This window comes from Mastomys coucha, unplaced genomic scaffold (assembly GCF_008632895.1).
Source record: "Mastomys coucha isolate ucsf_1 unplaced genomic scaffold, UCSF_Mcou_1 pScaffold18, whole genome shotgun sequence".
NCBI classification, from domain to species: Eukaryota; Metazoa; Chordata; class Mammalia; order Rodentia; family Muridae; genus Mastomys; species Mastomys coucha.
The window spans coordinates 92177096-92203932 of NW_022196900.1; the positions used below are offsets into that span (position 1 = coordinate 92177096).

Consider the following 26837-nt stretch of genomic DNA (forward strand, 5'->3'; position numbering starts at 1 on the left):
TCGATCCACCATCCTTACCCCCTTCCCACTGTCCCCCCAACCCCTGGCTTTCTCCTGGGTGTTTTCCTATTGGACTCATCCCTCCACTCAGAAGTCACATCCTACAGCAGGTTAGATACCCAGGCTTCATCCAGACCCGGGTTCCCATCCTGCCTCTGCCTTAGCTATCGTGGGGGGCCTGGACAAGCCCCCTAACCTCCAGGAGGTGCAGTTTACTTTACAATGGAGTCCTGATCCCTCCTCAGGTGCTTATGGCTGGTTAGTGAAATGGTGCAGATAAGCTTGACATGCCACTCTTGGGAGAGGGTGTTGTCTTTTGTCCCTTTGTGAATGCCATACCTGGCCTTCAGGGCTTTGGAGTGAGAGGCCCTGGGTGGTATATTGTTTGTGTCTCTCTGTATCTGTCTCTCTGTCTCTGCCTCTCTATTTCTCTCTGTCTCTCTCTATCTCTCTCTGTCTCTCTCTCTGTGTCTCTCTGTCTCTCTGTCTTTCTCTGTCTCTGTCTCTCTATCTCTGTGTCTGTCTGTCTGTCTGTCTTCCCCTGTCTCTCTGTCTCTCTGTCTCTCTCTGTGTCTCTCTGTATCTGTCTCTCTGTCTCTGCCTCTCTATATTTCTCTGTCTGTCTCTCTCTCTCTGTCTTTCTCTGTCTCTCTCTCTGTGTGTCTGTCTTTCTGTCTGTCTCCCCTGTCCTCCTAGCCTGTCACAATCTTGTTAGACTGTCCTTTGCAGTCCTCTACGGTCTGTGCATTCCTGAGATAGCTCCTGGGAGGCAGCTGTCCCCGTCATCCAGCCAGATTCTCCGTGTAGACATTTGAGCTGCCCCATAGGCTGTGCCCAGAGTGAAACCCAAGGTCATACACTGTGTCCCCCTCAGCCTCCCTCCCTCCTTCCATACCTCTGCCCTTCCCGCCCTCCATCAAGGCCAGCAATTCAAAGATCCCTGCTGGAGGCATGAGCTCACAGACACTGCTGCCGCCCTCTGTCTCCATGGTGACACAGGGGTTCTCTATGTATGGTCCTGTGCTGGGAGACAGGACCAGTTCTGTGTATCATCTGGAATCTACCTGCACCCCTTTCGGAGCTCACTCCGGGGGCCAGGAGCACACCATAGGCTACTGGGTCTAGCCTGGGTAACTGGGCCTCAGTTTCCCCATCTGTGAGAGTTGGTAGAGTTAAGCTGGGGGCAGCTGCTCGCAGCTGGCTTGGGGGCCATGTCCATTTCACTCTGAACCTCCAGCCGACCCTCTCAGTGGTGATACCTCCAGAGACTCTCTGGCCAGGATTGTCCCTTTTGTGGGCAGCGTATGATCCCATCAGCAAGTTCAGACAGAAGAGGAAAACCAGCATTTATGAAGCACCTACTGTGTGCTGGACACCGACTAGGGGCTTTATGCATGAAACCCAATTTGTTCACAACCCACACCACTGAGGAGCAATCACAGCTCCCATTTTGCTGAGGAGGAAACTGAGGGATGGGCACATACAAGGGTTTCCCCGGAGCTGCTGCAGGGGCCACTGACAAGTCAGAACTCAAACCCACACCTATGATCATGTCCCTAAACGTAGGAGGTCTGTGGGATCTGAGGTGTCTCCAGCTGCATGTGTCTTGTTTTGACAGCTTACCTGGGAAAGGATGCCGGCTTTGACTCAGAGATCTTTAAACGTAAGTGGGCTGGAGATGGCAGCAGGGGATGTGGGATCCCCACAGTCCGTAGAAGAGTCACCGTTGCCCTTTGATGGAAGACTGTCACAGGTGCTGATCCCCAGCTGACACTCTGATTTCCTGGTCCCCCAACCCACCCCAGGACGTTTTCCCCTACTGATGTACCTATAAGAACTATGCATCAGCAGCCAGGAGGGTGCACACCTTTAATCCCAGCACTCAGGAGGCAGAGGTAGCTAGAACTCTGTGGGTTCAAGGCCAGCCTGGTCTATAAAGAGAGTTCTAGGACAGCCAGGGCTACACAGAGAAACCCAAACCCTGTCTCAAAAGAAAGAAAACAACAAACTGTGAATCCTGACCCAGAGGGATGGGGAAGCCCAGAAGAGTCCTTGTTCCCATTTAGACCCAGGACAGGCTGATGTCTCAAAAGACCTTGATCTCATGTTTCTGTCCCCACCCAGGATCTATGTTCGGCCCCAGCGCAGAGTTTACATCAGTGTTGAAGCCAATCTTTGCTCAAGAGAAAGAGCCCTTCTCCCTGACCTGTTTGTTCTCAGACGATGTGTTAGAAGCTGAGCAGAGAATCCAGTGGTTCAGAGATGGTGAGCCCACGGCTTTCTGAGGGGACAACAACCCAGGGGTCAGCCCCTCCCCCTCCCCATCACATATTTGAATAAAGAGCTCCTGGGTGACCCGAGAAAAGGGCCAGAGCGGGCTGCTCTGTGAGAGCAGAGGGCAGTTGGCCCTCTGAGCCTGACTGTGACCAGGCCTGAAGGGCAAGGAGCGCAGACACCCTCCCCGTGCCCTTGCCTTGAGCCCAGGAAGGTGGCACCTGCTGGGCAGGGTAAAATGGGGGAGCCTGAGGAACAGCTGCAATAACAAGACGGATGTGTTTTCCCAAACCTGTCTATCACTCAGAACAGAGTGCTGACAGGGAGGAGGAGCAAGGTCTCTCTCCTCAAGGCAGCTCAGGGCAAGGCCACTCCCAGAGCGCCAGTCAAGGTCTTGCTCCAAGACCCAAGTCTCTCTGCTGACCTCTGTCCCCTCCGCTCTCCTCACTGGGCGAGACTCCGGCCCTTTACTGAACTCCCATCTCTCAGTAAGGCCCACTTCCTATGAAGATAGAGTGCTTGCCTATCTATCATACAGGAAGCAGGGTTCTCTCCCCGGGACCACGTAAGTGGGGCCTGAAAGCGTATGTGTGTCGTCCCAGCACTCAGGAGTCAGAGTTTAGAGGCGTAGAAGTCAGAGGGACACCTAGGCTACTTGAGACTTCATCTCCCTCCTCCCCCCCAAAAATCACTACTTCCATCCGTTGAGTCTCCTTGCTGAGTTTCTGTATCTCACGCAAGCTCCTTGTCTTTCCCACGACCCTCCTAGTTCCTCGCCTGCTAACTACCTTCCTAAACCTTTACTTTCTCCTTCGACCCCACCCTCACTGAGCCCTGATGCTGTCCTTCAGATCTCTCAGAGGAGACTTTAGAGCCCACGTGCTCAGATCCCTGAAAGTCCTCAGTACCCACCTCCACACCCCCACCTGAGCCTCGGCCTTCAGCCACACAGGCCTCCCGTGCACCTTCCAGGGTCTCCAAAGCCATGAGCTTCTATGAGTTCCTGGGGTGGGAGGGCAGGATCCCCCGTGAGCTCACACTAGACCCTCTTCCCGTCCACAGGCAGGCTACTGAGGTCTTCAACACGCAGGCAGATACTCTACGCAGACCGCCAGGCGTCCGTGAAGGTGTCCTGTGCCTACAAGGAGGACGAGGGGCTCTACACAATCCGGGTTTCCTCCCCCTTTGGGCCTCAGGAGCAGAGTGCCTATGTCTTTATAAGAGGTAAGGTGACCACGTCATCCAAGGCTCCTGCACTCTTGGAACCTGGGTTCCTCTACTATGAGGATGCCGGGTTGGTCTCTAAGGGTCCCTACAGTAGCATCCTGTGGATCCAGATGACACAGCCAAGTCTCCACAGTCTCCGAGAGAAGATGTAGGGACCAGGAGTGACAGGGACCAGGAGGGAGGGCTCTGTACAGTGTTGGAAGGCCCTCCTTGCTATTGATGTCTTGTATCTTGACCCTGTCTATATCCAGCCTCTGTCATGGTCACTCTGTGAGCTGGGTACCCCTGAACAGGTGGCTGTACCTTTGTGAAACTGTTTCCCGCCCCCAGAATGGAGGTTGCTCTGGAACTCACAGATTAATTATGTCAACTGTTCAGGTGCTTGGTGTAAAACAGGCACCCAATAAATGATACTGCTGCCCCTCCCGGATGCTGCTGTCTGGTAGGGGCCAGGTTAGTCCCCCAGCACTGGCCCTCCACGTCAGAACTGAGACCCTGGAGGACTCAAGGGAAGAGGAGGTCAGACGGGTTGGGGGGACCGACATCTAGCTCCCAAATGGCCTCAGGTTGAGGATGAACCCTTTCTTTCCTCCTGGGGTTCAGATGCTGCAGCTGAGAAGCCAGGAGCCCCAGGCTCCCCACTAAATGTCCGGTGTCTGAATGTGCATAGAGACTGCCTGACCCTGACGTGGGTCCCGCCCAGCGACACCCGGGGTAGCACCATCACTGGCTATTCCATTGAGATGTGAGTAGCATTCGGGTGTGACAGAGCCCCTTGAGCAGGGTACTGACCAACAGCTTAGGGGAGGGTGGGGCAGAGTTATAAAAAGCAAGCTCCGTGTTAGGACTCTCATCTGTAGTGTGTAGTTTTGTCTACACCGCTTTGAGCTCCCTGCGAGTCACAGGCGCACACCCACCCAGGAGCTATCTCGGATCCGCGGATAAAATACGTGCACAAGTTAGTTTATTTTTAATATGCTTTTAGCTCAATAGCTGGGCACTTCTAAGCCTCCTGCGGCTAGGCTAGTGTGCCTTTCCCTCCGGTACTCCTGGCTAAACACCTTCTAAATCTACCTTTAACTTCGCTGCTCAGTTACCTTCGGAGCCCACTGGTCTTGCGGCCCAAGGTGTTTTCGGGTTGTCCTTCCATGGGCTGCTTTGCTTTTCTGCCTACAGTTTGGAAGATCTCCCCTGCAGCTTTAAGTCAGTCCCACCTCTCTCCCCCAAGTATCTCTATTCTCTCCCTCTCTCCTACCTGCTGGAAGTCCCACCTTTTTCTTTCCTCCTAGCCATTGGCCACTGGCATCTTTATTGATACATCAAAAACCAATTGGGGCCAGGCAGTGGTGGCACATGCCTTTAATCCCAGCACTTGGGAGGCAGAGGCAGGCAGATTTCCCTGGTCTACAGAGTGAGTTCCAGGACAGCCAGGGCTACACAGAGAAACCCTGTCTTGAAAAAAACAACAAACAAACAAACAAACTTGGGGCAAGGGTCTTCAGCGTCAGTAATGCCGATTCCCGATCAAAGCATCAGAAACACCCCCCTACATTCATTCCTGATTCTCAGAACAGGGCAAGGGCCCATCTGTAAGGAACAGTTTGGGGACAGTGCAAAGGTGCCCAGGTTTTCACATCTCTTTCACACTGATGCCTAAGAATTCTGGGACAAACTGTTACGTACTTTGAAGCCTGGGCACCTATACTAGGTACTGTAGTGGCTAGGTCAGAGTAAGGGAGGGTGGGCGGAGACACAAAACTCGCTACCGCCTTCATGGGCTATAAACACTGAAGCTGGAGCTAGGGAGAAAAGCGGGCCTAAGAGTAGAGGGCCCAGTGACCGTGGTGTGTGGTCCTGGGCCTGCATTCCGTTTCCTAGCTCTCTGAGTATGCATGCCCTGTAGAATTCTCTGACTAGAATCATAAACTTAAGATAACCCATGTATTCTAGCCTACACTCTGCCATATGGCTGGTTACCTGTGCTCAGGTACCATTTGTCTGTCTCCTTATATCTTCTTGGAGGATCTTTCCTGGCTGTATCCCAGAGTTCTTCCTCCCTGAGCCATAGGCCATAGGCTTTTTAATTAACAAGTGATGATGCGTCCATATAATACACAAGATATTCTCTCTACGACGCCCCACTGTAGAGTGATTGGCAAAGACAGGGGAGAACAAAATGGGAGTGGGGGCGAAGGTCCCATCATGGTGTTGGGGACACAGCAAGCTCTTCCAAGCAGTGTGGTGGTAGGAGACTATGAAGGGTCTCAAGGTCTGGGCTGGAGCAAGGCTTCGAGGTTGGGGAAGAAGACCCCCACATGGTCACAAGGCAGCTGCCCCCTGTGCACAGGCAACAGACTGAGAAGGGCTAAAAGCCGGGGTCTATTTCCACAGGTGCCAGGGTGATTCAGAGGAGTGGGTGCCCTGCCTTAAGGCCCCTGGGGGAACCTGCCGCTGCCCGATTCAAGGCCTCGTTGAAGGGCAGAGCTATCGATTCCGAGTTCGCGCCATCACCAAGGCCGGCACCAGTCTCCCTTCCAAGGCCTCAGAAGCAGTTGTCATGGGAGACTATGATGCAGACCAGAATAAGACAGGTGAGATCCCGAGGGGACATTGTAGGGACTCAGTTAGGGCACTCAGAAGGGACTGCCTCTGTCAGGAAGAGGTGGCCTGGTTTCCCCCTTGGAACTGCTGTGGCAAAGCATCTACCAAAAAAAAAAAAAAAAAAAAAAAAAACCCTAAGAATGGAAGTGTTTGTTTAGGCTCCAGTTTGAGGGTACAGTCCACGATAGCAGAAGAGCTGTGAGTCCAGGCACCCCCAGAGAGGTATGGCCACCCCTGGCCATCTCAACATCTTCTTTTTCCGAAGTCCAAGACTCCAGCCCATAGAATGGTGCAGCACAAGCTTAGGAGGGGTCGTTCAGTTTCATTTGACTCCCTCACAGACACACGGAGCTTTGTTGCCATGGTGATTATAAATCAAGTTGACAGTCTAACATTAACCATCACAGGGGCTCCCAAGCCAACCTCCAAGAAGCCCTAGTCCCAGATGGAGAAGACAGTGCCTAGCCCCAGGTGATGAGAACTCACAGTCTTCCGCTTAAGAACCCTTAGTCTGATGGAGGAGGCACAGCCCTGTCTTTCGGAACTCATCCTCAGAGAGGGAAGAAACAGCTAGCCTGGTGGAAGACACCAGACCCATTCCTAGCAGACACTTTTCCAAGCTCCGATCACAGCTGCTACTTTTTTTTAAGGTTTATTTATTTATATGGGTACACTATAACTATCTTCAGACACACCAGAAGAAGGCATCAGATCCCATTACAGATGGTTGAGAGCCACCATGTGGTTGCTGGGAATTGAACTCAGGACCTCTGGAAGAGCAACCAGGGCTCTGAACCACTGAGCCATCTCTCCAGTCCCCAGAGCTGCTACTTGAGGTGCCCTGCAAAGCCCCATGTCTGGGGGTGTTGGAGACAGCTCTCCCAGTCCTTGGAGGCCACCTTCCTTGAGTTTGCCCCAACTCCATGAAGTCTAAGCATACAGCCCCTGTGTCTGTCTCCATCTGCCACGCGAGACCGGGCCCACTTTGGACTCAGAGAAAGCTAGACCTAGAAGGCCCACACCTAAAGCTGTATGGCTAGGGCTGCCAGGCCAAGCAGGACCAGGCAGGATACAGAATCTGAGGTGACCCACTGACTCCTGATCCAATCTGCCTCCTAGAGATCCCCTTTGACCTGGGCAGCAAGATCACCATCAGCAAGAATGATTTCGAAGGTATGTGTGAGCTTCCTGGCTCTGCCCCTGGAGCCAGCTCCTGCACAGTTCCGGAAATTGTACTCATTGGCCGACAGAACAAGGAGCTATTTATGTACAGGGTGTAGAAGGGTCTAGCTAGAGGAAAGCAAGCAAGGCGGGGAGGGGGGTGCGGGGCCAGGGAGGGGGCTCCGTAGACTGCCTGGCTGTGCTTTCGCATGGAATAAACAGCTTATAGGGAAGAGCCTTGGCCGAGGCCTCTGGGGACTGGGAGTCTGGCGTTGGCTCTGTGTAGGCTTGCTGGATACATTAGGACAGACTCTTCCCTCCCCTCCCCACCATCCCATGTTCCAAGCACATGTTCCATGTTCCTGTGGAAGGCAGGACTGAGATTAGGAGCCCTTGTGGCTCTGTGAGGGCCCACTCCTCTCTCCCTCAATTGACTCTTCATTCCAGATGCTGTGTCCATCCCCTCAGCACCCACCAATGTCCATGCCAGCGAGATCAGAGAAGCCTATGCAGTTCTGAGCTGGGAGGAGCCACACCCCCGGGGCAGAGCCCCACTGACTTACACTCTGGAAAAGGTACAGATGGCAATGAGGAACAGCCCTCAGAATAGGCAGGCTCTGGGATCTGTGGAGGGGGAGCAGCATGTGGAGAGCCCCAGGAACAGCCTAGGGGTCTTCAGAGGTGGGAATTTACTGCCCGGAAGGGCCGGAGCAAAGCCCCGGGGCTTGCTGGCCGGTCAGCCTAGCCAATGAATACACTCCAAGTTCAGTGAAAGGTTGCCTCAAAAACTATGGTAGAAAGCAAATGAGGAAGAGTGTCAACACCTGGCTGCCCCACACCCCCACATACATACCTACATACACACATGCGCATATGCTGTTCCCACGCACAAACATATGCACAAAAGAGATTTGTTTCCCAGGCTGTTGGAGTAAGATCTGACCTTGGGTCAAGCTGCCTAGGCTCCAAGCCTGCCTCTGCTAGTCAGTAACAGTATGACTTTGAGCAAATTGTTTGTGTCCACCCTTCTGTGCCTGAGTTTCTCCTCTGGTACAGTGTACATAATAACAATATACACCTTATAGGTCTTTTTTTTTTTTTTTTTTTTTTTTTTTTTTTTTTTTTTTTTTTTTTTTTTTTTTTTTTTTTTTTTTTTGGTTTTTCAAGACAGGGTTTCTCTGTGCAGCCCTGGCTTTCCTGGAACTCACTCTGTAGACCAGGCTGGCCTTGAACTCAGAAATCCACCTGCCTCTGCCTCCCAAGTGCTGGGACTAAAGGCGTGCGCCACCACCACCTGGCCACCTTATGGATCTTATGTGTGTGGCACCTGAATGTGCAGAGAGCAGAGGCCAGTGCACAGGAGGTGCATGGTAACGTCAGCTGAAGCCTGTGGTGATTTTTTTTTGGCCTTGTGAGCCTTGGGAAAGAGCCAGGGAGGCAGGGTCAGAGGGTCCAACTATGGCTGTTGACCCTCTGTCTTCCCAGAGGATTGGGAGTAGTAGGCTACAGCAGAGAGTGAGCTGAGCTAGTGTACTCTCACACCAGAGTTTACATGCCCTGTCCAAATTTTGCTTGATGGGTGAGTTTAGACATGTTAGCAAAAAATCTCAACACCTACGCTCCCTCCCTGATGTGGAAATTACTATCCACCCTGCGGGTCCTTCCTGAGAATTCATTGCCTTAGTCATCCATCCTACCATAGACTGAGGCTGATCTTGGCCCTGGGGATATGGGGACGGGGAAGGGGCGGGGGGTCTGAGAAATACTCTGAGACTGTATAAAAAAAAATGAGGCCAAGAGTCCATTGTCTGGTGGGGTGCCAAGGAATAAGCCATAAAACAGGAGGCTTCTGAAGTCTTAGGTATGGCTGGAGGCCATCCCAGTTCTTAGTAAGAGCCTACAGGAAGTAAGGGGCCAAGAACATTCTAGAACATTCCTGTACAGGCTCCAGCAAAGTACAAAGGCCCAGAGACAGGACCTGGGCCTCTGCAGGGCAAGAGGAAGACCCAAGACTAATGTAGTGGACAGAGGAAAGTACATTACAGCCAGAGAGGAAGCAAGTCGGGACAGGGAAGGACATGGCAGCTCGGGAGGGTTCTGAGGAGAGAGCGGCCTGTGACTAGAGAAGGTCCCTCTGAGAGGCAGTGAAGAAGAGACCAGAGCGCGGCGGGGTCTCAGCCTTGCATGCCTGTAATCTCAGCACTTAGAAGGAAGAGGCAGGAGAAGCAAGAGTTCACAGCCAGCCTGGACTATGTGAGACCCTTCTCAAAAATCCAAAGGGAGCTGGAGATACGGCTCTGCAATTCAGCAGACGACCAGATGACTCCAACACCTCACAAACACCTGTGACTCCAAATAAAAGGGGTTGGATGCCCCCTTCTGGCCTCTGGAGACTCTCGCACACACAAAAATAATAAAATACATATATTTTTAATTTAAAAAAATAGCAAAAGGGCAGGAGGGGAGAAGGAAGAGAAGAAAAAAGGAATGGGGAAGGAAAGGAAGGAAAGAACAGTTTTAAAAATTAAAGTTAAAACTTAAGGGATCAATTAGGCAAATTAGGTCATTCAGGCAACTGGAGAAGCTGGCCTGGATCGAGGGTGTGGTGGGAAGTAATGAATTAGAATTAGGCCCTGAATGTGTTCTAAAGGTGGAGTCAACTGGCTTTGTGGCTAGCACATAGATTAGGGTCTCTCATTCTAAGAATTTGGGCCCAAAAGACTGCAGGTCTGAATGCCATTAGCACTGTGTGAGCACCGTGGAACCCACAGTTAGTACTGGCCATGCCTTAGGTGAGGGGCTCAGCAGGCATCAGAGTGGGGAGATTGAGGAAGCAGACAGAGGACAGACCAGGTGCCCAGGGGCCATCTAAGCTTCGGACAGCTGCTCTAGAAGCCTGCAGGGGTGGGGTCCAGCCCACGGCCAGGCTCTAGCGGCCACTAAGCCAACTCCAGCCTCTCTTGCTCTTCAGTCCATCATAGGTAGTGGAACCTGGGAGGCCATCAACACAGAAACACCCATCAAGTCCCCAAGATTCGCCCTCCTGGACTTGGAGAAGGGGAAATCGTATGTCTTCAGAGTGAGAGCCTTGAACCAATACGGCATGAGTGATCCCTCGGAACCCAGCGAGCCTGTTGCCCTGAAGGGCAAGCCAGGTACCAAGTAATGCTGCCCCATCGAAGACAGAGACAGACTATCTAGGCTGGCAAACCTAGGCTTGGAACTCAGGCTTCAGGGAGGGGCCTTGCCTGCCTCCCTGTCACTGCAGCTGGAAGGCAACATGGCCTCCAGCCTATAGAGTTTTGAAATCCTGTTTCTCTGGGCAGCAGGCCTGGGGAGGGATGGCCGTTCTCCGCAGATGAACGTTCATAGGTGGCAGAGTCCAGCTGGGCTTAGCGCAGGCGTTGAATGTGAGCAAGTGACCCTCAGTCCTAAAGTCTCTGCTGAGCCTCTTAAATGGATGGACTTCCTACGCAGGCTCCAGCTCCCTCCACTGTGGCCAGACCGTGTGAGAGAGAGCTGGCTCTACAGGCAGACCTAATGTGGTCACTTGCCAAGTTCGTCCTTCTGGGGGCCCTGGCAACTGCCCCCCAAACTTTTGACTCCTCCTGAGTCCCCCATGGCAGCTCCATCCTACGCTAATCTCTCAAGGCTTCTCTTCTCCCAAAACCTCTGGATCCCAAGGTTCTCCATTTGAAGAGATCAGATCTGAAGGCTCCCTGGGGTAGCCATCATCCCCTGAAAAGCTGTCCCAGAAAAGTCTGGTGGCTGCAGGTCTTTCCTGGAGAGTTTGTCCTGTTTCAATTACGTGTGTGTGTGTGTGTGTGTGTGTGTGTGTGTGTGTGTGTGTGTGTATCATGCATTTGTATGTAAATTAGACATATGCATGTGTCTTAGTAACTGCTCCATTGCTGTGAAGAAATACCATGACCAAGAAAATGCTTACAAAAGAAAGCATGTCATTGGGGGCTGGCTTACAGCTTCAGAGATTAGTCCATTATCATCATGGCAGGGAGCATGGCAGCACACAGGCAGACATGGTGCTGAAAAGAGACTGGGCCCCGCATGGGCTTTGAAAACTTCAAAGCCCACCCCCAGTGACAAACTTCCTCCAACAAGGCCACACCTCCCGACCCATGTAATCCTTCTCAAACAGTTCCACTCCCTGGTGACCAAGCATTTGTGTGTGTGCATGCACACGCATGTGTGTGTGTGCACACACTTGTGTGTGCACATGTGTGCATGCATGTATGTGTGTGTGAGTGTGTGCACGTGTGTGTGCTCGTGTGTGCACACATGTATGTGTAAGCCTATGGGGGCCACTCCCATTCAGAGTCCCACAGTCTGTATCTATAGCACATATGAATAGGTGAGTGAGCAATTGGTATTTGCCTTTGATCCTGGTCTCATCAACATTTCACTTTGATTACCGGCCTCGCCAAGGAATGGTTTGTGATTAGATGCCCACAGCAGCTGGACCAGGACAAGACACTGATACAATTCAGGAGAAGAAAGGAAAGTTAAGAAGGGAGAAAAAAATAAAAGGCATTTCTCTGTACCATAGAAGTAGATTAAAAATTGAAAAAGAAAAAAATAGAAGTAGATTTTATTGTATAAAGAGAGAGAGCAAAAAGTAAAGAAGGAAGTGAGAAAGGGAGGCCAGGAGGAAATGCCCCTCTCCTCATGGCTTCTCCTGTGGGGGTCACAATAGTGAACATCGGGGTCATCAGCTTCTACCTGCCCATCCATCCATCCATCCACCTGTCCATCCATCCATCTACCTGTCCATCCATCCACCCACCCACCCATCCACCCACCCATCCACCCATCCATCCAACCACCTACCCACCCATCCATCCATCCATCCATCTGTCCATCCATCTACCCACCCACCCATCCAACCACCCATCCATCCATCCATCTGTCCATCCATCTACCTACCCACCCATCCAACCACCCATCCATCCATCCATCCATCCATTCATCTGAGCTTCTACCCATTTACCCACCCTGCATACATGCCCACAACACACACACACTCACCCACCCCATACATGCACACATACACACAGACACCCACCCATATATGCACACATACATACACGCACACAGAGTCATTTATCCATCTACCACATATGCATGTATACCTTCATATACTTACAAACAAACATCTGTCCATCCATTTAGCAAATCACAAAATCCCAACTCAAGCAACTTGCTCATTGGGAACCATAAAAATCAGGACAGAAGTTTCAAGAAAAAAAGATCAAGTTGTTTTGGGGGTTTTGTGTTTAAGATTGATATTAAGGACCAGGGAAAGGCTGCCTGAAATGGTAAAGGGTAAATGGGAAGGAGGGAAGGAGGAAAAGAGGGAGGGGAAAAAAAGAAGACGAAGACAGGGAGAGAACAATTGACCGGGCAGATTAATGTAGATGGCCTCAGAGCTTGAGCTGGGAAGTAAGATGGCTTTTAGGACAGGAGAGTGATGTCAGATCCACTCACCCGGGGCAGTCCCAAAGCCCTGTACCGGTCTGGAATCTAGCCACTGCCTTGACTGCTGTAGAAATCCTTCCAAATCCCCCATGCTCCTCCTCCTCCCCCTCCTCACCTATCAGAACCATAACTCAGTGTCCTCCCTCTGCCCCTCTGTTTTCCAGCGACTCTCCCTCCTCCAGCCCAAGTTCAAGCTTTCCGAAACACTCAGACCTCTGTCTCCCTTACCTGGGAGCCCGTGGATGGTGGCTCAGAGCTCCTGGGTTATTACATCTACTCCCGAGAGGCAGGAGCATCAGAGTGGCAGACAGTGAACAACAAGCCCATCCAGGACACCAAGTAAGTCTGGCTCACCAGCTCCCGGCCAGGACATCCCAGGCTGGGCATTGCCCTTCTCTGTGTTAGGTTTCCCAGTTCAGTGCAATCCTGTGTTTAAGATGGTTGTCCGTGCCGTTGTTTTAACAATGGAGAAACCGGAGCACAGAGAGTTAAAGACCTAGCTAAACCTCCTACAATAAGTGAAGGCGGGGGACTTGGGCCAAGAGGGTCTGCTTTAACATAGCCACTCATTGAGAGTATGTTAAACACACTCAATGGAGTGGCAGGAGTCTCAGGGTGGAGGAACCTCTGCCAGACAGGCACCCCCAAAATGCTACAGAGAATGTGGGTGAGGGAAGGGGAAATCCACGGTTCCAGTTTCAGCCAGAGGAAACAAGATGAGAACGACAGTTTTCTACAAGCCAGGGTGCCCTTGGAGAGCCTGGAAGGCCGTTCTCTGGAGGGTCACTAAAGGGACTTTCAGGTGTTGAGTCACAGAGGCACAGTAGATTGTACCTGATGCCACTCTCCTAAGCCAGCAACCTGAGCATGCTTCCAGGGGCACTGAGCAGCAGGAAGGTTTCCCTGGCCTTGGCCCAGCCTCCTTTCAGGCATCTTTGCATCTTTTGTATGTCTGTAGATGTGGTGAATGCATGTGTGTATGCGCGCATGTGTGTCTGCATGTGCACATGCACATGTGTGCACGTGTGCGTGCGTGTGTGTGTGTGTGTGTGTGTGTGTGTGTGTGTGTGTGTGTATGTTCGGGTATGTTTGTGTACATGAGTGTGGTGACCAGAGATTGACATCAGATGTCTTCCACAGTCAATCTGTGTTTGTATATGTGCTCACATGTGTGCATGTTTATGTGTGTGAATGTGTGTGCACATGCCACCCTGCACATTTGAAGGTCAGAGGACAAACTCTGTAGATCAGGCTGGCCTCGAACTGAGAAATCCGCCTGTCTGCCGGGCAGTGGTGACGCATGCCTTTAATCCTAGCACTTGGGAGGCAGAGGTGGGTGGATTTCTGAGTTCGAGGCCAGCCTGGTCTACAGAGTGAGTTCCAGGACAGCCAGGGCTACACAGAGAAACCCTGTCCCGACAAACCAAAAGAAATAAATAAATAAAAAGAAAAAAGAAAAAAGAAATCCGCCTCTGCCCCCCAAGTGCTGGGATTAAAGGCATGTGCCACCACTGCCCGGCAGAGGACAACCTTTAACATGGCTCCTCATCGTCCAGCTCGTTTGAGACAGGGTCTCTTGTTCATTGCTGTGCACACCAGGCTAGCTTACCTGTGAGCCCCGAGCAATTCTCCTACCTTGCTCCCCCTCCTATTTTAGGGTACTAGGATTTTAGACTACCACATCTGGCTCTTTGTGGCTACTGAGGTGCCAAACTCAGGTCCTCAGGCTTGTTCTGCAAAGCCTTTACCCAGCGAACCATCTCCCTAGCCCAACGTTTTTTTAAAAAATCTAATTATATTTATTTATTAACCTGGAGGCATGTTGAGGTCAGAGCCTATGGGAATTAGTTCTCTCTACCGTACGGGTCCCAGAAACCCACCTTAGGTGCTCCGACTGAGTTCTCTGTCCAGCACCTTATCTAATTCTTTGAGGCGGCGTCTCTCTATGAACCTGGAGTTCACTACTCGACTAGGCTAGCTGGCCAGTGAAGCATGGGGATCCTGTCTCTGCCCACGCACATTCGCCCTGCACAGAAGTTGCACAACCACACAACCACACTCCACTCTTGTGTTGGAGCTAGGAACCGAACTCATTTCTTCAAGCATGTGTGACACATACTTTACCAAGAGCGCCATCCCCCAGCCTCTCATCCTTGCACATGGGTGAGAGACTCTAGAAGAGTGGGTATTCTTTACAACCTGAGGATAATGTCCTCCGTGTGCCATTCCATATATCACTACAAGATGGGGGCAATACTTTAGCCTAGAACCTTCTACTCCTATCCCACTGGCGACCATTTATCCCATGAGGTGACCCAGATAATGTCAGCTGTTGAGATGCCCCCAACAGCTGAACTTTTCTCTCCCAGGTTCACGGTCCCAGGGCTAAGGACTGGGAAGGAATATGACTTTTGCATCAGGTCGGTCAGCGAGGCTGGGGTTGGTGAGAGTTCAGCGGCAACACAGCCAGTCAGGGTCAAGCAAGCTCTAGGTAAGTCCGGGGCAGCACCCACCTGCGATGCTCAGGGAAGCCAGGCCTGGGCAGGAGCCAAAGCTATGCCTTGGAAGGTCTGATTCCAGTCCTGCCTGCCCTTTCCTTCAAGGAAAAAGGGACAGTGGCCTGAAGCCATTGTGTAAACTGATCCTGGGCCTCTCTAGGCAGTGGGAAGGCTCCCAGGCTCTGAGGTCAGACTCTAAGACTCCCGTTTAAGGAAGCAAAACACTTCTGGTTCAGAGAGGACTGCTAGATCTGAACTGGCCCCACTGCCCAGTTCAGCCTCACCAGGGGAGCCCTCTCCTCAGTCCTTGTCTCCTCCAGCCACTCCATCGGCCCCGTATGACTTTGCGCTCCTAAACTGTGGGAAGAACGAAATGGTCATTGGATGGAAACCCCCGAAGCGGCGTGGAGGCGGCAAGATCCTGGGCTACTTCGTGGACCAGCATGATTCAGAGGAGTCAGACTGGCACGCAATCAACCATCAGCCCATCCCAAGCCGCGTGTGCAAGGTGAGGCCAGACAATGGACTCAGCCTCCATCTCTACTGCTATGCAAGGTGCAAAAATGCATCCTGGGAAGCCTCTAACTTCCCCAGGCTCGGCCGCCCAGTGGCTCTGGAACAGCCATATTGGAAGCTGTTATGGGTTTCCTGCTCTGGCTGTCCCACTGTCCTTCCCCGTTCTCTGCCCCAGCCTCGGTTTGCACAGCCTGACTTCCCACCTCTGCAGGTCACCAACCTCCATGAAGGCCATTTCTATGAGTTCCGAGCCAGGGCCATGAACTGGGCAGGTATTGGTGAGCTGTCGGCACCCAGCAGCCTGTTTGAGTGCAAAGAGTGGACGATGCCAGAGCCAGGTAAGAGCCTGAGAGCCAATGCCCAGACTTGTCCCCAGCCTCCTCGTCACACCAACAACACGAATGCCACTGCCTGTCCTGGACATCCCGCCTTGCCCTGTTGGTCCAGACTTCACAATTCTGCACAGGCTGACCCTGTAAACCCTGACACAGACGATCTTAAGCTTGCCTGTCCCTAACCACAGCACGGCTGTCCCCAACCTTGACACCGTCAGAACTCTTTCTGGCCAGATATTTCATTGACCCCCAAGGTCACACTGTGAGAAGAGTCAGTCCCTGGATTGCCCAGGACTTTCAATTCATCACCCCCAAACCCAGTCCTAGATAAACAGGGATAGGCGGCCACTCTGAACACTGCTCCTGTGACCTTACTGGCTGTCTCACAAGCAAGCCTCTTGGGTCTCCTAGGGAGAAACAGTCTCCGCTGCCACATCACCTGGCATGTCTCCATCCTGTGTTCCACAGAGAACCTTCCCTCAATGATGGGAATGGCTCTGTGGTGGAGGAGCATTCACTAGCATGTGGGGTGCCCTGGGTTTGGCAAGCTGAGTGGCCATTGCAAGCAGCTAACGTCAGCTGGGTATTTGCTGTGTGGGTGCGTTCTGTGGATGGCCTTCCCGCTGCTCTCTACAGCTCCACATGATAAGAGTCGTATTGCTTCACTTTAGAATCAGGAGACAGGAATACAGAGTCCCCATCACCCGAAAGCACAGAGCTGGGACACGACCCAGGCAGACCGGCTCCAGAGGTCATGACCTCAGCCTCCATCCTTGACTTCAAAGTGGCAAAAGTCTGGGAGGGTTCATGCTGTCTCAGAGGGGGCGTGGAGAAGGCCAGGGAGGCTTCTGGGAGGAGGTGATGCTGAGCATGTTTTAAACAGTTAACCAAACTTCAGGTCCTAGGTCAAATATTGTGAAACCAAAGCAGGCCAAGTCCCATACACCCAAGGAGGGCACTGCCAGCCTTAGTGTTGACTGACAGTCTGCCCAGCTTGTACACTGGCTGTTGAGCTGGCTGTCCATCTGTCTGGCTAGAAAGCTGACCAGGTAGATAGATAGTTGGCTAGTTGCTGTCTGGCTGAACAAATCAACATCTATGCTCATATTTCCTCCTCAACAGGTCCCCCCTATGATGTGAGGGTGTCTGAGGTACAGGCCAGCTCCGTGATGCTACAGTGGGAGCCCCCACTGTACATCGGAGCCGGGCCAGTCACAGGCTACCGCATCAGCTTCCAGGAAAAAGGCTCTGAGGAGTGGAAGGCGGTCACCCCAGACGTCACCTCTGGCACCCACCTCAGGGTGAGTCCCTGCCCCCCGTCCTCCCCTGACAGGGCATTTGGCAGAAGCATACAGCATGCAAACTTAAACCATTCTCAGTAGGCACTTCTTTACTAAATTGCAGCGGAGGATCCGAGAGAGAGGCTTGCCCAGAGTCACACGGTAGTGGGTTTGGCTGGTTGGTGGCAATACCCACTCCATGTTGGACAGCTATTTCCCTAAAAACTCACCTGAGAAATGGCCCGTTATAGCAGCATTTAGACACATGCATCTTTTGACACACACACACCCCCAAATCTGCTTCTTTGATGGAACCCAAAGGGAAATGACAAGGCGCGTGTGCAGAGACCCAGGGGCAGTGGTGTGAGCTCTTTATAACGGCAGCTGTGGAAGTGACCTGATGTCTGTCACTGGAGGGCTTGGGTGCTGAACTAATTCATAGTGTGTCCTTCAGTGGAACCCAACAAGACAGTGCAGGAGAGGTGGTGGTGTGGTCAATGCACTTGAACAATGTGTATATATTGTTTGGCATGAAAACATATATCATACGTTGGAAGAAAAATAAATCATAACGGTGTGCTTACATAGCATGTATTTACCATGTCACATGCATTACATGTGAATAAGCATACATGCATATGTGCTTTTTAATTCATTTGGTAATAAGAGTAGAAGCTCAGGATGGGATTACAGATAGGTATGTATTCAGTTTATGTTCCCGAGAAGCAAATTCTAAAATTTCAGTAGCCCAGGATAGACTGTCATATCACAGTGTCATACAAAATACATGTGATGTCTGCTCATGTGACCTACTGTCTGTCGGGGCTTCCTCTGCTTCAGGCCAGTCTACAAGGATAGGTCTGGGAGAGGATTCATTTCACCTCCTGCAGCTCCGAGGAGGACTGATTTCCTGCAACACGCTGGTCTTCCCCCAGTGGCAGGAGGGTTTTTCTTTAGGTTTCCATTAGAGTCCTGTGAGAAGAGAAGGCAGACTGAGGACTTCCAACAGGAAAATAACACGGTAGCAAATAGAATCTGGCACGTACCGTGTCTTCAAAAGCCAATGCTGCCCCTGATCCTCTCTGGGAGGGGACTGTGAGGGGAGGGGACTGCCAGGGAAGCTCTCATGCTTCCTGCTACATCGTTTCTGACTGCTATCCACCAACACCTTGTTTCTCTTATAATCAGAAAGCAATGAGGGGCTGCAGAGACAGTTTGGCAGTTAGGAGTGCTGGCTACTCTTGCAGAGGACCCAGGTTGGATTCTCAGCACCCACATGGCAGCTTACATCTATCTAACTCCAGTTCCAGGACATCTGACACCTTCTTCTGCCCCTGTGGGCGTCAGACATGCACAGGAGGTGCACAGATATACATACAGGCAAAGCACACATGCTTATAAAATTATTTTAAAAAAAACAAAAACTTGAATTTTCTACAGATGGAGTTATGGCTACCTAAGACAGTCAGGAGGACTAGGAAAAGTTTAGTGTCAGGTTATAGAAGCTGGGTGTGGAGGAGCATTCCTGTAGCCCCAGTTTTGGGGGGGCTACATAGTAAATTTAAGGCCAATCTATCTCAAAATAATAATAATTCATTTCTGTAGTAACTAGAGGTGATATTTAGGCCTTCTAGACACAAGTGTTAGATGAAAGTTGAGATCAATAAAGAGGGCAAGTGGAAGAAACACAGGAGAGGTAGAACTATATTAAGATAAATAGATGTGGACATAATTTAATGGATTAAAATCATTTGTTTGTCTCGTAGCTAACTGATAGGTCATCCCTCTCATTCTAATGTGCTTCCTAATTCACTCTTAAACTAGGCCTAGCTCCAGAAGAGAAGCCAAGCTGAGCGCAATGGCTGTAATTCATTTTGCTGTTTGCTCGTTAGGCTCAGGGAAGGGAAGTGTTGGTGAATTCCAGATAGGAGAGATGCTGTAGCAACTTAAAGGAATTGGAAGCAGGAAATGGCAAAGTCCACATTCATACAATCTTGACTTCCCTGAGGACATATTGAACTGGGGTTGTCAAAAAGTGATGCTAAGCTGGGCATAGCAGTAAATAGCTGTAATGCCAGCACTTTAGAGATGGAGCAGGAGGATCAAGAGTTCAAGCCCAGCTGGGCTGTGGTGGTATATCCCTTTAACCCCAGCCTTTGGGAGGCAGAGGTGGGAGGATCTTTGTGAGTTCTAGGCCAGCCTAGTCTACAGAGCAAGTTTCATGACAGCCAAAGCTACACAGGAAACCCTGTCTCAAACCATACACACACACACACACACACACACACATACACACACACACACCAAAAAAGAGTTCAAGGTCATCCTGGGCTACATAGCAAGTTTGATACCAGTCTAGGCTACATGAAACTCTATATTAAATACAATCATGCCACGCAGTGGTGGCATATGACTTTGATCCCAGCACACAGGATGGGAGGCAGAAGCAGGAGGATCTCTGTTAGTTTGAGGTCAGCCTGGTGTAAAGAGTGAGTTCAAGAACAGCCAAAGCCACTGGGTAGTGGTGGCGCACGCCTTTAATCCCAGTACTTGGGAGGCAGGGGCAGGGGGATTTCTGAGTTTGAGGCCAGCCTGGTCTACAAAGTGAGTTCCAGGACAGCCAGGGCTACACAGAGAAACCCTGTCTCAAGAAAACAATAAATAAATAAATAAATAAATAAATAGTTGATGAGACATTAATAAAGTTAATGTTAGGTTAATTGTTTCTTTCTGAGTGTGCAGTTGATTGGAAGGCAATTGTAATAACAAACACCAAGAAAGGAAGATCCTCATGAACACATAAAGATGTACAGGGAAAGTCTTTTATACCAACAAATGTCCCTATGGCACAGTGGCTTTGAAGCAGAGATGTTTAGATGATGTTAGGTCTGCCAGACACGGGCATGCAGATGTAAGATGAGATCAGTAAGTGGGTAGAGGTTTGGCATACAGGGGTGTGGGGTGTCAGTCTCCTCACAGCAGAGACAGCCGATGCACGGTAGATGGCCATTGCTCTTTCATGCGTGCTGGCCCAGGCCAGGGCAGGCGGCCTCAGGAACTTGGCCCTGGTTCCCACCTTGGGATGCTTGGCTGCTACTCAGTAATCCACTGCCCACTTCTTGACACCTGCTTAGTGCCAGATCTGGAGCGGGTCCCAGACCTTTTAAGCTAAACATGCCATGGGCGTTTGTAACAAGTGACACCATTTAGTGATAAATGCTACACTGGAGAAGGATCGGGAGAGATCCTGGGAGCCCCAGGGAGAGAAGTGGAGCCACTCCCTGTCATCCTCTCATAGGCCACTGCTAAATAAGGAAGCCTGAGAGGGGAGCCAGTGAGACCAAGAAGGAAGTGGGGTGCTCTAGGCAGAGACCTCAGCAAGGGCAGAGGCCAAGGACTCTGCAGAGCTGCGGAGTGAAGGTCACCTGTATAGGAACAAGCGGGCAAAGGCTCAGGAGCCTTGGGAGACCCTAGGTCATGAGCATCAGACCTTGAAACTGAACGTGAAGACCACTGGGAGATTTAGGCACAGTCAGATTGGCAGAGGTAAAGGCAGCCTGGAGAAAGGTAGGTCCATGGAGCAGAGACACCTTTGAAGGAACTGCTGAGCAGAAATGGGGTTTCCATCAAAGCACTCACAGCTGGGACAGGGACAGGAGAGCCTCCTCCAAGAGGCACTAAGGAGCCACACTGGACGGTACAGACTATAACCCCAGCCTGCCTAGGCTACAGCACAAGTTCAAGACCAGCCTGGGCAACGGATTGAGACTGTGGTTCTAAATAAAATTTTAGAGCTGAAGATGTGGCTCAGATTATATGCTGCCCGCCTAGGATACACAAGGCTCTGCGCTTGGCCCCCAGCACCATGTAAGCCGGGCATGGTGGTATACACCTGCAATCTCAGTACCCAGGAGGTAGAGGCAGAAGGATCAGGAGTTCAAGGTCATCCTTGATTCTATGTCTGGCCTGCAAGGTCATCCTTGACTATATGTCTGGCCTGCATGAGACTGCCTACAAATTTTAATTAATTTAATTAATTAATTTTGAGTCCGGATATTACTGTATAGCTCTAGCTGGTCTGGAACTTATATATAGACCAGGCTGGCCTTGAACTCAGAGATCTGTGCCTCTGTACTAGGACTACAGGTATGAACCATCACATCGTCATTTTTTTTTTTAATATTAAGAATGTAACTCAGTGGTAGAGTATTTGCTTAGTGTACATGAGGGCCTGGGTTCAATCCCCAGGACCACTGAAGGAAAGAACGGAAATAATTTGTTTAGGGATAAGAAAGGAACATGAAAGGTGACCCTTGTCTGTCTCAGTCTCTGAAGAGAAAGCAATATCTGTGAGGTGAGGGATACGGGAAGGGAGAGGGCTTTCTAGATGGGAGGACAGTGAGTTATAGTTAATCGGGTTCTGGGCATCAGTGCCCAGCGGATAAGCCAGGCAGAGAGCCTTAGAGAATACTGGAACTGCTGAACAGTGGCAGTGCATGCCTTTAATCCCAGCACCAGAGAGACAGAGAGGCAAGTGGATCTTGTGAGTTTGAGGCCAGACTGGTCTATAGAGTTCCAGGACAGCCAGGGCTACACAGGGAAACCCTCTCTTGAGAAAAAAAAAAAAGAAAGAAAGAAAGAAAGAAAGAAAGAAAGAAAGAAAGAAAGAAAGAAAGAAAGAAAGAGAAAAAGGAAGGAAAGAAAGAAGGAAAAGAAAGAAAAGAAAAAAAGAAAAAACTGGACCCGGTTGGTAGGCACAGTAATGCACGCCTGTAATCCCTGCATTTGAGAAGCAGAGCCAAGAGAATCGGGAGTTCCAGGCCAGCCACAGATGCCTAGCAGGTTCAAATTCAGCTGGCGTTGCAAGAGATCCTGTCTTAAACCAAATATCAGAGCTTGGAAGCCAAGAATGATACAGGCCTTTAGCCTCGGGAGAGTAAAGGGTAAGGCAAGAGAATGGTGAGTTCCAAGCCAGCCTGGGCAGCACAGAGGCCCTATCTCCAAAGACAAAACCGGCCTGGGTCCTAAGAAAAGGGCAAGTTCCTGGCCTGCCCCAGCCCACAAGGGGTCCCAGAAGCTCCGGCCAGTGTCTGCGAGCCCAGAGTCCGCGAGCCCAGGGTCCGCGAGCCCAGGGTCCGCGAGCCCAGGGTCCGCGAGCCCAGGGTCCGCGAGCCCAGGGTCCGCGAGCCCAGGGTCCGAGAGCCCAGGGTCCGAGAGCCCAGTGTCCGCGAGGGTGCAGCTTTCCTGTCCTCAGGCTTTGCTCTCCTACCCCCAGGTGTCTGACTTACAACCAGGAAATCAGTACATGTTCAGGGTCCAGGCCATGAACTCAGCTGGTCTGGGACAACCATCGCTGGCCACTGACCCCGTGCTCCTGGAGGACAAGCCAGGTAGGAGGACCGGGCTGCACTGAGGGAGTCTGGGAGTAGGAGGAGCTCAGGGGGAAGATGGGAAAGCCTGGGGGTACAGCTGGAGGCCTGGATCCGTTGGTCTGTCCCACCTGCCCCTCTACCTACCCACTGCTGTCTCAACATTGCCTGATGGCTTGAGCCCCTCCCTTCCCCCTCCCCCTCCCTACATACCTCCTCCACAGGCTGTGGGTGTTTCCCATGCCTTCTATGTCATCTGTATGAACTTCTGCAAATCCAGCTCCACCTCAGTCGCACCATGTGGCTCGGCCTCTCCTGAGCTCCCAGGGCCTGTCCTGCTTATGTAATAATCCAGAGTCGCTCCTAGGTCCCTCACACAGTAACACCCGCTTCAGGCAGCAGACGGCAGACTCACCCACACCGCTGACTACAAAGCACTCCTCTATTAAGCGTTAGATCAACAACTACTGGGGAAGGTTCACACAGCACCAGGGGCACAGCCGTGGATGAGGAAGCAGAACTCTGCTGTTTTGAGGGGGATGGGGGAGGGCAGGGGGTGGACGAGCAGTAAAGGCAGATGGCAAAGTAGCCTGTGAGGAAGTCTTAGGATAGCCAGGCAGATATTAGGATAGTAAGGCAGAGATAGCTCCCAGCGGTGGAAAGTTTGCCTAGATCTGGGTCTTATCACAACACTGTAGAGATGAAAAGAAAGGAGAGAAAAGGAATGTTTAAAGACAGGAGCCAGGTGTGGTGACCCTAGCGCTCCAGAGGTCAAGTAGAAGGGTAGATAACCTGGACTACATAGTGAATTCAAGGCCAGCTTGGGCTAATGTAGCAAATTTCTGTGTCAAGGAGAAGAGTTAAGAGGGGAAGGGAGAAAGAGGAGGAAGGGGAAGGAAAAAGAAAGTGGGAGGGGGAGTCAGTCAGGAAGGACTTCTTGGAGGAGGTGACATTTGAGTTGAGGATCATGAAAGGCTTTAGAGGTCACAAGAAGTCTGAGGAGAATCCCTGCTGTCCCTTCCTGAATCTCACCCCAGACGCCCAGGAGATAGAAGTTGGTGTGGACGACGAGGGCCAGATCTACTTGGCTTTCGAAGCTCCCGAAGCCCCTGACTTCCCTGAGTTTCAATGGTCCAAGGATTACAAAGGCCCGCCAGACCCACAGAGGGTGGAGGTGGAGGACGAAATTAACAAGTGAGGGGGCGGGGCGGGGCTGGAGGCAGGGCGGGGCAGGGTTTGGGGTTGGGGGGAGACAGCATCCATGGGTGGCAGAACTGGTGAGGAGACACACAGGTTAGCCAGGGCTGTCCTGTCTGCTGCGGGCTGCTAGTTGAGAAGCAGGAAGGATGCCTTAGGGTCAGAAATGGAGGCCGCGTCCTTGGGATTCCGTTTTGATAAGCAGTCCTGAGTGCCACTGCCTTAATTCCTGAAGCAGACTGCTGGCACGTCCCCTCCCCCTCCCTGCATGCCTCTCCCACAGGCTGTGAGGGAGTCTTGTGTTTTTAAGACCAAAGTCCCATCTCAGAGGTCGGCTCACCTCTCTCTGTCAGGTCCAAGGTCATCCTGAAAGAACCTGACCTTCAGGACCTGGGCATCTACTCAGTGGTGGTCCCCGATGCTGATGAAGACACGTCCGCTAGCCACACGCTGACAGAGGAAGGTAATGGCCTTACACCCTGACACCTCCTCAGCGATACATATCCTAGCCCGGAGCCCAAGCACCGATGCTCATAGAAGCCAAGTGGACATGGAGGCTCAGCCCGCCCGGAGCAGAGCTGTAATGTGGTCGTTCCTGCAGAGCCTGGCATGTAGAGATGTGTCTCTGAGGACAGATGCGACCTTGGGGTGTCCTTGAGTAGCTGCAGCATCTCCCACAGTGCCCCGGGAGCAGAGCCTGGGGTGCTAACCAGCACTCTCTGTGGAGCACATGGCCCCTAGCTGATGCCAATGTGGAGCTCTCTTGGAACGTCTCAGCATGGAGGCCCTAGGCTGGCTGTACTCGAACCCTGTGACCTAACCTTGCATCTGTTTTCTTCCATGCCTCTCTCTGCCCCAGAGCTGAACAGGCTGAAGAAGTTGAGTCATGAGATCAGAAACCCAGGTAAACACTGAGTCACAGCCTGGTTCCTAAAGGCCTGTGAACCTATGCTACACAGAGCTGTATCAGGCAGAGAGCAAGAATATGACCTGGGAGCAAGAGACAGGGGAGCTACAGACTGAAAAACCAGAGACCAGAGGCAGAGGATGGCCAGCAGGGAGCCAGAAAGGTGCAAAGGAAGGAAAAGATGTGGTTCTTATTAGCATGAGCATCACCATCACCACCACCATCATCATCATCACTATCATCACCACCCATATCATTATCACCATCACTATCCTTGTCGTCACCACCATCATAATCACCATCAACACCATCACAGTCATCATCCTCTCCATCATCACTATCGCCACCATCATCGACATCCCTATCAGCTCTTGAGACATCTGGATGTTAGATTATCTAAACCTCTGCTTCCCCACCTTGTCTCTGGATGGTGGAATCCTTAAGCCCAGGCAAACACTTGATCACATCTTGGAATCGCATTAAGAACTTTTCCAAATCCCATGCCCAGGCCAAGCTCCAGCCAAGTCAGAATGGACAGGGTAAAGCCAGACGCCACTGTTTAAGGTCCCTTGAAGAGGAAATGCGGTTCTGAAATCAGCTCAGTCTACAAAGAGCTTCCAGGCCTCCAGCCAGGCCCAGCTCCTTCAGGCTCTGCACGTGTTTCCCATAGTCACTGCCAAGGCAGAGCTGGGAGGAAAGGGGCGGGGCTGAATGGGCAGGGCTTAGATGCGGAGTGGGTGTGGCCTGTCAGAGAGGGGCTGGATGGGTCCGAGGGAGTGGGGAGAGGGCTCCCACGCACACCTGTCCTGTGTCTCCCAGTCATCAAGCTGATCTCTGGCTGGAACGTGGACATCCTCGAGCAAGGTGAGGTACGGCTGTGGCTGGAGGTGGAGAAGCTGTCGCCCGCCGCAGAGCTGCACCTCATCTTCAATGAGAAGGAGATCTTCAGCTCCCCGGTAAATGGGTAAATGGTGCCCACGGTCCCTGGGGAGGCTCCTCTGCCCCAAGCAAGGCTTCACCCATGAGCTGGAGTCTGGGGCCAGCTGTCATTTTAGTAATGGCTGCCGCTTTGGCCATCCCAGCAGTGGGGAGTGCAGGCGAGGTCGCCTGGCTTTCAGTATGAGGTGGGTGTGGGGATGGGGTGGGGAGCTGTTACTAAGCAGTGCGGGGACATTTCCACACCCACTGCCATTTTCAAATGTCCTTGCCAGCATCCCTAAGATGGGAAAGCCTCTCTGGAACTGACAGTTTTCCAAGCCTAAACTTATTCTGCTTTAGATGTAAATATAAAGCATTCACGGGCCTAACAGACACCCAGGGGAGAGATTTTCTTCTCTCGGGCCTCTAGAGTGCTCGTTTCCCTGTTCCAAACCTTTGCTTTTACCCCACTCTCATTACAAATCAGGACAAGGGGCTGGAGCATAGGTCAGTGGTACCCCATTATATCCAAGAATCTACAGCCAATACACATGGGGTTTTATTTTGAATGATCTTTGTACAAGAGTGTTACATTGTTTTTGTTCTAATGCATAAGGACTGTAAATAGGTTTGCTGGAATGGGCTATTGACATTCAATTGTCATTACTGAAAACCAGTGGACTCCAGTCTATGACAGTGTCCTGTCATTTATGATTTGTGAGCTTCATCACCAAGACAGTAAAGCTGTCACCCCGAATTCATGGCTTAAGGCTGGGGTGCAACTCAGTCCTAGAGCACATGCCAAGTGTGGGCAAGGCCATGAATTAGAACCAAAGAAGGAGGGAGGGAAGGAGGAGGGGAGAGGGGAGGGAAGGGGAGAGAAAGGGGTAAGGGAGGGGGAAGAGAAGGGGAGAGAGGGGAAGGGAGGGAGGGACTATATCTTCCAGAGAAAGGGATGATGGTTTTGGTCTGAGGAAATATCAGACAGATGCCAGGGAATGCATGATGAGCCCTGAAGGTACCCAGTTGCGCGCTCTCTCTCTCTCTCTCTCTCTCTCTCT

General features: G+C 51.5%; 1 protein-coding gene and 1 long non-coding RNA gene across 3 annotated transcripts in view; one reads left to right on the forward strand and one right to left on the reverse strand.

Annotated features, from left to right (window-relative positions):
• Myom3 (myomesin 3) overlaps nucleotides 1–26837 on the forward strand; it is a 55937-nt gene that overhangs the window by 13006 nt on the left and 16094 nt on the right. The window contains exons 8-25 of one of the 2 annotated variants that reach the window (XM_031379071.1): nucleotides 1619–1663; nucleotides 2125–2265; nucleotides 3337–3498; nucleotides 4105–4246; nucleotides 5893–6092; nucleotides 7222–7275; nucleotides 7711–7838; nucleotides 10235–10418; nucleotides 12921–13095; nucleotides 15126–15247; nucleotides 15575–15762; nucleotides 15982–16108; nucleotides 17228–17406; nucleotides 22661–22775; nucleotides 23792–23948; nucleotides 24305–24414; nucleotides 24811–24855; nucleotides 25678–25814. In XM_031379071.1, the coding sequence (XP_031234931.1) occupies nucleotides 1619–1663; nucleotides 2125–2265; nucleotides 3337–3498; nucleotides 4105–4246; nucleotides 5893–6092; nucleotides 7222–7275; nucleotides 7711–7838; nucleotides 10235–10418; nucleotides 12921–13095; nucleotides 15126–15247; nucleotides 15575–15762; nucleotides 15982–16108; nucleotides 17228–17406; nucleotides 22661–22775; nucleotides 23792–23948; nucleotides 24305–24414; nucleotides 24811–24855; nucleotides 25678–25814 (2411 nt within the window). The remainder of the gene's footprint in view (nucleotides 1–1618; nucleotides 1664–2124; nucleotides 2266–3336; nucleotides 3499–4104; nucleotides 4247–5892; nucleotides 6093–7221; nucleotides 7276–7710; nucleotides 7839–10234; nucleotides 10419–12920; nucleotides 13096–15125; nucleotides 15248–15574; nucleotides 15763–15981; nucleotides 16109–17227; nucleotides 17407–22660; nucleotides 22776–23791; nucleotides 23949–24304; nucleotides 24415–24810; nucleotides 24856–25677; nucleotides 25815–26837) is intronic. The other variant, XM_031379072.1, reaches the window with a different exon arrangement.
• Nucleotides 17963–23268, reverse strand: LOC116096847. Its single transcript, XR_004121135.1, has 2 exons — nucleotides 22968–23268; nucleotides 17963–18357 (listed from the first exon to the last, which is right to left on the reverse strand). It is a non-coding gene; the product is annotated as an uncharacterized LOC116096847 (long non-coding RNA).